At 54.9% G+C, this 12,937-nt stretch overlaps 1 protein-coding gene across 3 annotated transcripts; it reads left to right on the top strand.

Moving 5' to 3' along the window:
- The first annotated feature begins 6,550 nt into the window (after positions 1–6,550).
- LOC119960782 (cytochrome c oxidase subunit 6B1-like) lies at positions 6,551–12,822 on the top strand. Of its 3 annotated transcripts, none has more exons than XM_038788385.1 (4): positions 6,551–6,668; positions 8,896–9,014; positions 9,741–9,841; positions 12,539–12,822. In XM_038788385.1, exons 2-4 carry the CDS (start codon positions 8,912–8,914, stop codon positions 12,590–12,592), a joined length of 258 nt encoding a protein of 85 aa, XP_038644313.1. In that variant the 5' UTR covers positions 6,551–6,668; positions 8,896–8,911; the 3' UTR covers positions 12,593–12,822. The 3 variants fall into 3 exon arrangements, with proteins under 3 accessions (XP_038644313.1, XP_038644314.1, XP_038644315.1); XM_038788386.1 differs by having other exon boundaries at positions 6,623–6,794; XM_038788387.1 differs by having other exon boundaries at positions 6,634–6,718.
- Positions 12,823–12,937: the final 115 nt, after the last annotated feature.

Genomic DNA, 12,937 nt, shown 5'->3' with positions numbered 1-12,937 from the left:
AGTAAAGCTCCCTCTACACTGTCCCCATCAAACACTCCCAGGACAGGTACAGCACGGGGTTAGATACAGAGTAAAGCTATCTCGACACTGTCCCCATCAAACACTCCCAGGACAGGTACAGCACGGGGTTAGATACAGAGTAAAGCTCCCTCTACACTGTCCCCATCAAACACTCCCAGGACAGGGACAGCACGGGGTTAGATACAGAGTAAAGCTCCCTCTACACTGTCCCCATCAAACACTCCCAGGACAGGGACAGCACGGGGTTAGATACAGAGTAAAGCTCCCTCTACACTGTCCCCATCAAACACTCCCAGGCCAGGTACAGCACGGGGTTAGATACAGAGTAAAGCTCCCTCTACACTGTCCCCATCAAACAATCCCAGGACAGGTACAGCACGGGGTTAGATACAGAGTAAAGCTCCCTCTACACTGTCCCCATCAAACACTCCCAGGACAGGTACAGCACGGGGTTAGATACAGAGTAAAGCTCCCTCTACACTGGCCCCATCAAACACTCCCAGGACAGGTACAGCACGGGGTTAGATACAGAGTAAAGCTCCCTCTACACTGTCCCCATCAAACACTCCCAGGACAGGTACAGCAGGGGGTTAGATACAGAGTAAAGCTCCCTCTACACTGTCCCCCATCAAACACTCCCAGGACAGGTACAGCACGGGGTTAGATACAGAGTAAAGCTCCCTCTGCACTGTCCCCATCAAACACTCCCAGGACAGGTACAGCACGGGGTTAGATACAGAGTAAAGCTCCCTCTACACTGTCCCCATCAAACACTCCCAGGACAGGTACAGCACGGGGTTAGATACAGAGTAAAGCTCCCTCTACACTGTCCCCATCAAACACTCCCAGGACAGGTACAGCACGGGGTTAGATACAGAGTAAAGCTCTCTCTACACTGTCCCCATCAAACACTCCCAGGACAGGGACAGCACGGGGTTAGAGACAGAGTAAGGCTCTGATGCTCGATCAATGAAGCGAGATTGGATGACAATTGAAGGCTTTACTGGACTAGATGTTTCCCCCAATCAGCGCAGGTACAGAATGCAGCAGCTGGGGAGACACAGACTCTTATACCCCGCCTTAGTGGGCGGAACCAGCAGGCAGTCTTCACCAATGATATTGCTGTCTCGGGTACCTCCCACGCCAATGGTCCGACAGCCTCAACCTGGGAACCGTAATACCCCAATACCGACCACCACATTCACCCCCTGTTGAAAATAGAGTCCGGCGGTAGTGGTGGTGTGGCGTGGCAGAGGTTGTGGTGATGGTGGTACCCGTAATACATCAGCACAGTGTCTTGCCTCGTTACATGTCGAAGTATTTATTTACGTTCAAAATGAAGCAATTCGTCGATCGGGGGGGGGGCCCTGATCGTCCTCCACGATCGTCGCCGTTTCGACGGGGAAGCAGGCGCCGGTTCGGGCACCCGTAGCTCGGGGAGCGTGGCTCCGGCTTCTTCCTCACCCCTGGAATGGGCCTGTGGGAGGACCGCTCCAATTGGAAAGGGGGGCAATCGACTCTGTCAAAGGCCTTTTTTCTGCATCCAGAGAGACGCTCACCTCTGGTGTTCTCTCCCCGGGAGGTGTAGCCATCTAAGGTGGACACTGGGCTACAAAATGGAGAACTGCTAAGGCTGCTGGGAAAAACAGTCTTCGTGAGGACAAGCAGCTTGCAGAAGGCTGTTTTGCATTCTGCACGTACAGAAACCAGTTTCTGGCCAGGTGCAGAGTTTCAGCCAAAGGTGCAAATGGGAAACAGATCTGCATAGTAATGAGGTGATCCAGATCCAGACCCCGGACTATAGAAACATTTAAGTATCGATGGATACTTTTCCATAGACGCCCAGACAGAATGGCGCCAAAGCAACCAACACAAAGAGCCGTAGGGACCGCCCCACCCATCGAGGAACGACCCTAGGATTGGGGGGTTTGAAAGATATCGATTGGGAAAGGCCCAATCGATACCTGGCAGGTAAAAGAACCGCCCCAAGGGGGCACGGACTTCTAGGACCTATAAGAGTAGGTCCCGCACATGGTTCGGTCTGCTTGCTCCGGCCCAAGTCTGTTTGCTTGCTCCGGCCCAGACCTGTTACATCGCATCCTGACTCCAGTTTCATCACCGGCCGTTGAGCCATCAGCCATCGAACTGTAAGTGCCAACACAACGATCGCTACGTGATCCAGACCTTGCTAGATCTTGACAACTTTGCCAATCAGAAAGTTGCAGACCAAGAACGGGACGAAGGCCTTGCTCCCTGACCTTGCCTGTTCCTGTCTAGATAAGTATTTTAGTTGTTTAGTATTAGAAGTAAGTTAGTCTCTTTAGCGTATGCATGTGTATTTATTATATTTGTTATAATAAATATCAATCGTTTGGACTTACTGATCGGTGTACGGATTTATTACTTTGAACCTGACCTTGATATACTTGTGACGGTGTCTCAATACGGCACCTGGCGACTCCTGAGCATAATTACACATACAGAGCCATAGTAGTGTTAAGCACACGGCCTTTAAACGGAGGCGTGTTAATCACGCTCCAGTAAAACGAGCAACAGAGGGGGGGGTCGTTATTCGGTTCAGATGCCGCCTGATGTTCGCTGTGAGCTGCCAGCCCTTGACAAAGCCCCCCTGGTCCTCTGCGACCACCTCTGGTACGCAGCCCTCCAGCCTGTTGGACAGGCCCTTTGCGAGTATTTGTGCATCCACGTTCAGCAGCGAAATGGGTCTGTCTGATCCGCATTCCGTCAGGTCTTTATCTTTGTTGAAGAAAGAGGACAAAGAAAATGACAGCACAGGAACAGGCCCTTCGGCCCTCCCAGCCTGCGCCGATCCAGATCCTTTATCTAAACCTGTCGCCTATTTTCCAAGGTCTACTTCCCTCTGTTCCCGCCCGTTCATATACCTGTCCAGATGTTCTTAAATGATGCTATCGTGCCCGCCTCTACCACCTCCGCTGGTAAAGCGTTCCAGGCACCCACCACCCTCTGCGTAAAAAACTTTCCACGCACATCTCCCTTAAACTTTCCCCCTCTCACCTTGAAATCGTGACCCCTTGTAACTGACACCCCCCCTCTTGGGAAAAGCTTGTTGCTATCCACCCTGTCCAGACCTCTCATAATTTTGTAGACCTCAATCAGGTCCCCCCCCTCAACCTCCGTCTTTCCAACGAAAACAGTTGGATCTACCGTTAATCTACCATTGTGGGCAGCACGGTAGCATGGTGGTTAGCATCAATGCTTCACAGCTCCAGGGTCCCGGGTTCGATTCCCGGCTGGGTCACTGTCTGTGCGGAGTCTGCACGTCCTCCCCGTGTGTGCGTGGGTTTCCTCCGGGTGCTCCGGTTTCCTCCCACAGTCCAAAGATGTGCGGGTTAGGTGGATTGGCCATGGTAAATTGCCCTTAGTGTCCAAAGATGTACAGGTTAGGTGGATTGGCCGTGTTAAATTGTCCCTTAGTGTCCAAAGATGTACAGGTTAGGTGGATTGGCCGTGTTAAATTGTCCCTCAGTGTCCAAAGATGTGCGGGTTAGGTGGATTGGCCGTGTTAAATTGTCCCTTAGTGTCCAAAGATGTACAGGTTAGGTGGATTGGCCATGCTAAATTGCCCGTAGTGTCCTTAAAAGTAAGGTTAAGTGGGGGGTTGTTGGGTTACGGGTATAGGGTGGATACTTGGGGTTGAGTAGGGTGATCATTGCTCGGCACAACATCGAGGGCCGAAGGGCCTGTTCTGTGCTGTACTGTTCTATGTTCTACTCAACCTTTCTTCATAGCTAGCACCCTCCATACCAGGCAACATCCTGGTGAACCTCCTCTGCACCCTCTCCAAAGCATCCACATCCTTCTGGTAATGTGGCGACCAGAACTGCACGCAGTATTCCATATGTGGCCTAACCAAAGTCCTATACAACTGTAACATGACCTGCCGACTCTTGTACTCAATACCCTGTCCGATGAAGGCAAGCATGCTGTATGCCTTCTTGACCACTCTATCAACCTGCGTTGCCACCTTCAGGGTACAATGGACCTGAACTCCCAGATCTCTCTGTACATCAATTTTCCCCAAGACCCTTCCATTGACCATATAGTCCGCTCTTGAATTTGATCTTCCAAAATGCATCACCTCGCATTTGCCTGGATTGAACTCCATCTGCCATTTCTCTGCCCGACTCCCCAATCTATCTTTGTTACCTTTCTACCTTTGGAAAAATGAGGCGCCGGATGATGATCGAATCAGAGGATGAGAGAATTCTCATGGGGGCAGCAGGGTAGCAGGGGGCAGCAGGGTAGCATGGTGGTTCGCACAAATGCTTCACAGCTCCAGGGTCCCAGGTTCGATTCCCGGCTGGGTCACTGTCTGTGCGGAGTCTGCACGTCCTCCCCGTGTCTGCGTGGGTTTCCTCCGGGTGCTCCGGTTTCCTCCCACAGTCCAAAGATGTGCGGGTTAGGTGGATTGGCCATGCTAAATTGCCCGTAGTGTCCTAATAAAAGTAAGGTTAAGGGGGGGGTTGTTGGGTAACGGGTATAGGGTGGATACGTGGGTTTGAGTAGGGTGATCATTGCTCGGCACAACATCGAGGGCCGAAGGGCCTGTTCTATGCTGTACTGTTCTATGTTCTATATTCAATTCGCACTGCAGAAGGAGGCCATTCAGCCCATCGAGAGCCTGCTCCGGCCCACGGAAGGTTGCCGAGCCCACACCATCCCCGTAACCCAGTAACCCCCTCCCCCTCCCCCCCCCCCGCCTAACCTATTTTTTTGGGGGATAAATTTAGTGTTAATTAAGGGACAATTTAACACGGCCAATCCCCCTAACCTGTACATCTTTGGACACTGAGGGACAATTTAACACGGCCAATCCACCTAACCTGTACATCTTTGGGCACTAAGGGACAATTTAACACGGCCAATCCACCTAACCTGTACATCTTTGGGCACTGAGGGACAATTTAACACGGCCAATCCACCTAACCTGTACATCTTTGGACACTGAGGGACAATTTAACACGGCCAATCCACCTAACCTGTACAACTTTGGACACTAAGGGACAATTTAACACGGCCAATCCCCCTAACCTGTACATCTTTGGACACTGAGGGACAATTTAACACGGCCAATCCACCTAACCTGCACATCTTTGGACACTAAGGGACAATTTAACACGGCCAATCCACCCTAACTTGTACATCTTTGGACACTGAGGGACATTTTAACTCGGCCAATCCACCTAACCTGTACATCTTTGGACACTAAGGGACAATTTAACACGGCCAATCCACCTAACCTGTACATCTTTGGGCACTAAGGGACAATTTATCACGGACAATCCACCCAACCTGTACATCTTTGGACACTGAGGGACAATTTAACACGGCCAATCCACCTAAACTGTACATCTTTGGACACTGAGGGACAATTTAACACGGCCAATCCACCTAACCTGTACATCTTTGGACACTAAGGGGCAATTTAGCCTGGCCAATCCATCTAACCTGTACATCTTTGGGACTGCGGGAGGAACCCGGAGCACCCGGAGGAAACCCACGCACACACGGGGAGGAACGTGCAGGCTCCGCGCAGACAGCGACCCGGGCCGGGAATCGGACCCTGGGGCTGTGAAGCCACTGTGCTGTCCGCAATGCTAGCCGTGCCGCCCCAATCTTAGAGAAGAGAACGAGGAGCCCCCCCACCCCCCACCGATGAGAAAATACAATTCGACGAAATGGTTGCCCCAACCCCCCCCCCCCCCCAGTCAAGAGGCCCGAACCGATCGATCGTCTTCGATCGGAAGTCGACCTATCTGCGACTGGCGCAAAATCTTGAGGGGGTGGAGGGGCTGAAAAAAACAAGACGGAAGGGGTGAGGAAAGGAAGCTGAAGGGAAATGGGAGGAATGTTGGCCGAGGCCCTGGAAGGTCAGCTGATCAGCAGTGATGTCACAGGGGTGGCCAACCGTTGGGGGGTCAATATTTGAAAGGGGGGCGGCAAAACCACCCCCCCCACAATAAAAAGGGGGTGGGGGGGTGGGGGGGTTGATTGCTGTGGGAGGGGTTGACATGAATTCCTTGCTGTGTTGGTGTTGGTGTTGTTGTTGTAGTAGTTGGGGTCCTCCAGCTTCCCGGGGTGCACCGCGGCGGCGGGCCTGGCGGCTGTGAGGGAGGAAGAGGACAGGGGGGGCGGGGCTGGCGCGCTGGAGGACCCGGCTGCGCTCCTCCAGCTTCCCGGGGTGCCCCGCGCGGCGGGCCTGGCGTCTGTGAGGGAGGAGGAAGAAAGGGGGGCGGGGCTGGCGCGCTGGAGGACCGACTGCGCTCCTCCAGTTTCCCGGGGTGCCCCGCGCGGCGGGCCTGGCGTCAGTGAGGGAGGAAGAAGGGGGCGGGGCTGGCGCGCTGGAGGACCCATTACGCTCCTCCAGTTTCCCGGGGTGCCCCGCGGCGGCGGGCCTTGGCGTCAGTGCGGGAGGAGGAAAAGGGGGGGGGCGGGGCTGGCGCGCCGGAGGACCCCTCTCCGCTCCTCCAGCTTCCCGGCCGGCCCCGCGCCCGCCCGCGCGTCTCGCGACGTCACGTTCCCGGCCTGCCCCGCGGCCCTACATAAGGCCGCCGCCCCGGCTGCGGCTGCGGTCATTCGGAGGCGGGCGGGCAGCGGGAGCAGAGGTGGGGAGGGGACACGCGGCGCCATGCAGCTGGGGAGCCTGCGGCCTACGGTCAGCAGGCAGCTGGTGACCCTGCAGGAGGAGGAGGAGGAGGAATTAGAGGGAGGGTTTGGTGGCAGGGGGTGGGGTAAGGCTCCATCCAGTCTGTGTCCCCCCCCCCCCCACTGTGCAAAGCCCCCTTGTGGTGGTGTTGTTGTTGTTATTTTCTGGGGGGGGAGGGGCTGTATTGTGGGATCTTGCTGTGCATCCTGATTTTGTGCCCCCCCCCCCCCTTTGGGGTGGGATTTTGCTTATTGGGGGAGGGGGTGACATATCTGAGACCGTCTCTCACCCCCCCCAACTCTCCCCCGGGGGTCTTTTAGTTGGGATCATTATCTGGGATTGTGGGATCTTGCTGTGCATCCTGATTTTGTGCCCCCCCCTTTGGGGTGGGATTTTGCTTATTGGGGGAGGGGGTGACATATCTGAGACCGTCTCTCACCCCATCCCAACTCTCCCCCGGGGGTCTTTTAGTTGGGATTGTCATTATTTGGGATTGCGGGATCTTGCTGTGCATCCTGACTTTGTTCGGGTGGGATTTTGCTTTTTTGGGGGAGGGGGTGACATGTCTGAGACGGTCGTCACCCCCCCCCCCCCCCCCAACTCTCCCCATGGGGTCTTTTGTTGGGATTATCATTATTTGGGATTGCGGGATCTTGCTGTGCCTCCTGACTTTGTTCGGGTGGGATTTTGCTTTTTGGGGGAGGGGGTGACATGTCTGAGACGGTTGTCACACCCCCCCCCCCCCCCCCCCAACTCTCCCCCGGGGGTCTTTTAGTTGGGATTATCATTATTTGGGATTGTGGGATCTTGCTGTGCATCCTGATTTTGTTCGGGTGGGATTTTTGCTTTTTGGTGCCGGGGGGGGGGGGGGGGGGGGGGTGGGGGCAAGGGCGGTGATATATCTGAGACCCTCACCCTTCCCCCAACTCTCCCCTGGGGTTCTTTTTTTTTTGGGGTTATCATTATTTGGGATTGCGAGATCTTGCTGTGCACCCTGAATTTTTTTTTTTGTTGCGCTCCCCCCCTCGGGGTGTGACTTTCTATTGGGGTGGGGTGGGGAGAGCGGTGACATATCTGAGACCGTCTCTTCCCCCCCCCCCCCCCCCCCCCCGGGGGGGTCTTTTAGTCGGGATTATCATTATTTGGGATCTTGCTGTGCATCCTGATTTTCTTCGGCTGGGATTTTGCTTTTTGGGGGAGGGAGGGAGGGAGGGGGGGGGGGGAAGGCGGTGACATATCTGAGACCTTCACCCCCCCCCCCCCCCCCCCAACTCTCCCGGGGGATCTTTCAGTTGGGATTATCATTATTTGGGATCTTGCTGTGCATCCTGATTTTGTTCGGCTGGGATTTTGCTTTTTTTTTGGGGGGGGGGGGGGAGGCGGCGAGTAGGCGGATCTGAGACCGTCGCCCCCCCCCAACCCCCAACTCTCCCCCTGGGGTTCTTCTAGTTGGGATTATCATTATTTCGGATTGTGGGATCTTGCTGTGCATCCTGATTTTTTTTTTGGCGGCGAGAGGAGGCCTGAGCCCTTGCTGCCTGTTTCTTTCCCCCTCCTCCCTCCCCCACCACCCTGTGCCGGTGGTGGGGGGGGGGGGGGGGGAGAGAGGGGATCTCTCTCTCTCTCCCCCTTGTTCACCTGGGGTGGGATCTTCCTGTGCGCCGGGTGCAGACGTGTCGTCCCTCCGAGGGCTGGTCGCCTCTTTATGTCCCCACCCCCCCTCCCTGTGCTGTTTGGGGGGGGGGGGGGGGGAAGGGTCTTGCTCGCTCTCTCTTCCCCCTTGTTCATCTGTGGTGGGATCTTCCTGTGCGCTACTTGTCGGCCCTCGGGGGAGGGGCCGAGCAGGACCTCCTCTGCACGGTGCCCTTTACTGGGGGGGGGGGGGGTCTTGCTTGCTCCTCTGCGACGGCATCGTGCGATGCCAATGTGTCTTATCGGGGTGGGGGGTGTGAAATTCGGCTGGGTCACCCGGCAACTCTTTCTACTCACCCTGGGGAGGGTGGGGGGGGGGGTTTGTGGATGTCGCCGTTGTGGTGGGAGGCGGGGGGGGGGGGGGGGGGGGGAGGTCATGAGGCTCCCCCTCTCGCTCGCTCTCTCTCGCTCTCTCTCGCTCTCTCACTCTCTCTCTCTCTCTCTCTCTCTCTCTCTCTCTCTCACTCACACTCTCTCTCTCTCCCCCCCTCCAGAGACCCCGACGGTAACATGGCCACAGTCCAGGAACGCATACAGAAGTACAAGACGGCGCCGTTTGACGCGCGTTTCCCCAACACCAACCAGACGCGTAACTGTTATCAGAATTACCTGGGTAAGGGCGCTCGCAATCCGTCTGGCCAAGCACAGTCCCGGTCTCCGTATCCCTCGGTCAGACCCTCACTCGGAGCACCGTGCACAGTCCCGGTCCCCGCACCCCTCGGTCAGACCCACACTCGGAGCACCGTGGACAGCCCCGGTCTCCGTATCCCTCGGTTAGACCCACACTCGGAGCACCGTGCACAGTCCCGGTCTCCGTATCCCTCAGTTAGACCCACACTCGGAGCACCGTGCACAGTCCCGGTCCCCGCACCCCTCGGTCAGACCCACACTCGGAGCACCGTGCACAGTCCCGGTCTCCGTATCCCTCGGTCAGACCCACACTCGGAGCACCGTGCACAGTCCCGGTCTCCGTATCCCTCGGTCAGACCCACACTCGGAGTGCAGTGCACAGTCCCGGTCTCCGTATCCCTCGGTCAGACCCACACTCGGAGCACCGTGCACAGTCCCGGTCTCCGTATCCCTCGGTTAGACCCACACTCGGAGCACCGTGAACAGTCCCGGTCTCCGTATCCCTCGGTTAGACCCACACTCGGAGCACCGTGCACAGTCCCGGTCTCCGTATCCCTCGGTTAGACCCACACTCGGAGCACTGTGCGCAGTCCCGGTCTCCGTATCCCTCGGTCAGACCCACACTCGGAGTGCAGTGCATGCGTTTTTGCGCTATCTAACACTGGGGCTGCTGGGGATTGATAAGTAACTATTTGATGTTGTCCCACAGATTTCTATCGATGTCAGAAAGCCCTTTCATCAGCTGGCAAAGATGTCGCACTCTGTAACTGGTTCCACAGGGTCTACAAGTCCATCTGCCCAATGTCTTGGGTAAGAATAAGGTGCTCTTCACTTTGATTCGTTCCTCTAGGATTTGAGCTCCATAATCCAGGCCCACACTCCCCCCGGTGCCAGTACTGAGGGAGCGCTGCACTGTCGGAGGGAGATGTCTGTACTCTAGGATTTGGGCTCCATAATCCAGGCCCACGCTCCCCCCGGTGCCAGTACTGAGGGAGCGCTGCACTGTCGGAGGGAGATGTCTATACTCTAGGATTTGAGCTCCATAATCCAGGCCCACACTCCCCCCGGTGCCAGTACTGAGGGAGCGCTGCACTGTCGGAGGGAGATGTCTATACTCTAGGATTTGAGCTCCATAATCCAGGCTCACACTCCCCCCGGTGCCAGTACTGAGGTGAAGTCTCAGTTGGGGCGCTTGATAGTTACAAGGAAGCGAGGAAGGATCTAAAGAGAGAGCTAAGACGAGCAAGGAGGGGACATGAGAAGTCTTTGGCAGGTAGGATCAAGGAAAACCCAAAAGCTTTCTATAGGTATGTCAGGAATAAAAGAATGACTAGGGTAAGAGTAAGGCCAGTCAAGGACAGTGGTGGGAAGTTGTGTGTGGAGGCTGAGGAGATAAGCGAGATACTAAATGAATACTTTTCGTCAGTATTCACTCAGGAAAAAGATAATATTGTGGAGGAGAATGCTGAGACCCAGGCTATTAGAATAGATGGCATTGAGGTGCGTAGGGAAGAAGTGTTGGCAATTCTGGACAAGGTGAAAATAGATAAGTCCCCGGGGCCGGATGGGATTTATCCTAGGATTCTCTGGGAAGCCAGGGAAGAGATTGCTGAGCCTTTGGCTTTGATTTTTAGGTCATCATTGGCTACAGGAATAGTGCCAGAGGACTGGAGGATAGCAAATGTGGTCCCTTTGTTCAAGAAGGGGAGTAGAGATAACCCCGGTAACTATAGGCCGGTGAGCCTAACGTCTGTGGTGGGTAAGGTCTTGGAGAGGATTATAAAAGATAAGATTTATAATCATCTAGATAGGAATAATATGATTAGGGATAGTCAGCATGGTTTTGTGAAGGGTAGGTCATGCCTCACAAACCTTATCGAGTTCTTTGAGAAGGTGACTGAACAGGTAGACGAGGGTAGAGCAGTTGATGTGGTGTATATGGATTTCAGTAAAGCGTTTGATAAGGTTCCCCACGGTCGGCTATTGCAGAAAATACGGAGGCTGGGGATTGAGGGTGATTTAGAGATGTGGATCAGAAATTGGCTAGTTGAAAGAAGACAGAGTGGTGGTTGATGGGAAATGTTCAGAATGGAGTTCAGTTACGAGTGGCGTACCACAAGGATCTGTTCTGGGGCCGTTGCTGTTTGTCATTTTTATAAATGACCTAGAGGAGGGCGCAGAAGGATGGGTGAGTAAATTTGCAGACGACACTAAAGTCGGTGGAGTTGTAGACAGTGCGGAAGGATGTTGCAGGTTACAGAGGGACATAGATAAGCTGCAGAGCTGGGCTGAGAGGTGGCAAATGGAGTTTAATGTGGAGAAGTGTGAGGTGATTCACTTTGGAAAGAATAACAGGAATGCGGAATATTTGGCTAATGGTAAAATTCTTGGTAGTGTGGATGAGCAGAGGGATCTCGGTGTCCATGTACATAGATCCCTGAAAGTTGCCACCCAGGTTGATAGGGTTGTGAAGAAGGCCTATGGTGTGTTGGCCTTTATTGGTAGAGGGATTGAGTTCCGGAGCCATGAGGTCATGTTGCAGTTGTACAAAACTCTAGTACGGCCGCATTTGGAGTATTGCGTACAGTTCTGGTCGCCTCATTATAGGAAGGACGTGGAAGCTTTGGAACGGGTGCAGAGGAGATTTACCAGGATGTTGCCTGGTATGGAGGGAAAATCTTATGATTTGTATCGTTCTATGAGGGAGCGCTGGACTGTCGGAGGTAGATGTCTATACTCTAGGATTTGAGCTCCATAATCCAGGCCCACACCCCCCCCGGTGCCAGTACTGAGGGAGCGCTGCACTGTCGGAGGGAGATGTCTATACTCTAGGATTTGAGCTCCATAATCCAGGCCCACACTCCCCCCCCGGTGCCAGTACTGAGGGAGCGCCGCACTGTCGGAGGAAGATGTCTATACTCTAGGATTTGAGCGCTATAATCCAGGCCCACACTCCCCCCGGTGCCAGTACTGAGGGAGCGCTGCACTGTCGGAGGGAGATGTCTATACTCTAGGATTTGAGCTCCGTAATCCAGGCCCACACTCCCCCCGGTGCCAGTACTGAGGGAGCGCCGCACTGTCGGAGGGAGATGTCTATACTCTAGGATTTGAGCTCCATAATCCAGGCCCACACTCCCCCCGGTGCCAGTACTGAGGGAGCGCCGCACTGTCGGAGGGAGATGTCTATACTCGAGGATTTGAGCTCCATAATCCAGACCCACACTCCCCCCGGTGCCAGTACTGAGGGAGCGCCGCACTGTCGGAGGGAGATGTCTATACTCTAGGATTTGAGCTCCATAATCCAGGCCCACACTCCCCCCCCGGTGCCAGTACTGAGGGAGCGCTGCACTGTCGGAGGGAGATGTCTATACTCTAGGATTTGAGCTCCATAATCCAGGCCCACACTCCCCCCCCGGTGCCAGTACTGAGGGAGCGCCGCACTGTCAGAGGGAGATGTCTATACTCTAGGATTGTGAGTGAATGAAATCTCCCTCTTTCTCCACGCAGGTTAATCGCTGGGACGAGCAGCGGGAATCCAGGACGTTTGCCGGGAAGATATAGAGCACGGCCCCACTTCCCCCCTTCCTTCTGAAGTCTGGGGAAGGTCGGACGAGGCTGGCCGAGATGCAGGGGAGCTTAACAGCGAATCACAACCCTCCCTCCCCTGCCTCGCTGGGGGGAAAAAAATGTTTTATTGTCTAATTTAGTTCTTGCACTTGACGATGCGTCGAACGGTCCATCTGTTACAACCTCGACCAATAAAGGCTTCAAACAGCCTCTTGTACAATGAACTGGTCTACTTGTGTCTCTGTGTGTGAGTGTGAGAGGGGAGGGTGTGTGTGAGAGAGGAGGGAGGGTGTGTGTGAGAGAGGAGGGAGGGTGTGTGTGAGAGAGGAGGGAGGGTGT

This window comes from Scyliorhinus canicula, unplaced genomic scaffold (genome assembly GCF_902713615.1).
Source record: "Scyliorhinus canicula unplaced genomic scaffold, sScyCan1.1, whole genome shotgun sequence".
NCBI lineage: Eukaryota > Metazoa > Chordata > Chondrichthyes > Carcharhiniformes > Scyliorhinidae > Scyliorhinus > Scyliorhinus canicula.
Note: the sequence above shows the minus strand (reverse complement) of the source record. Positions and strands in the feature narration are given on the sequence as shown.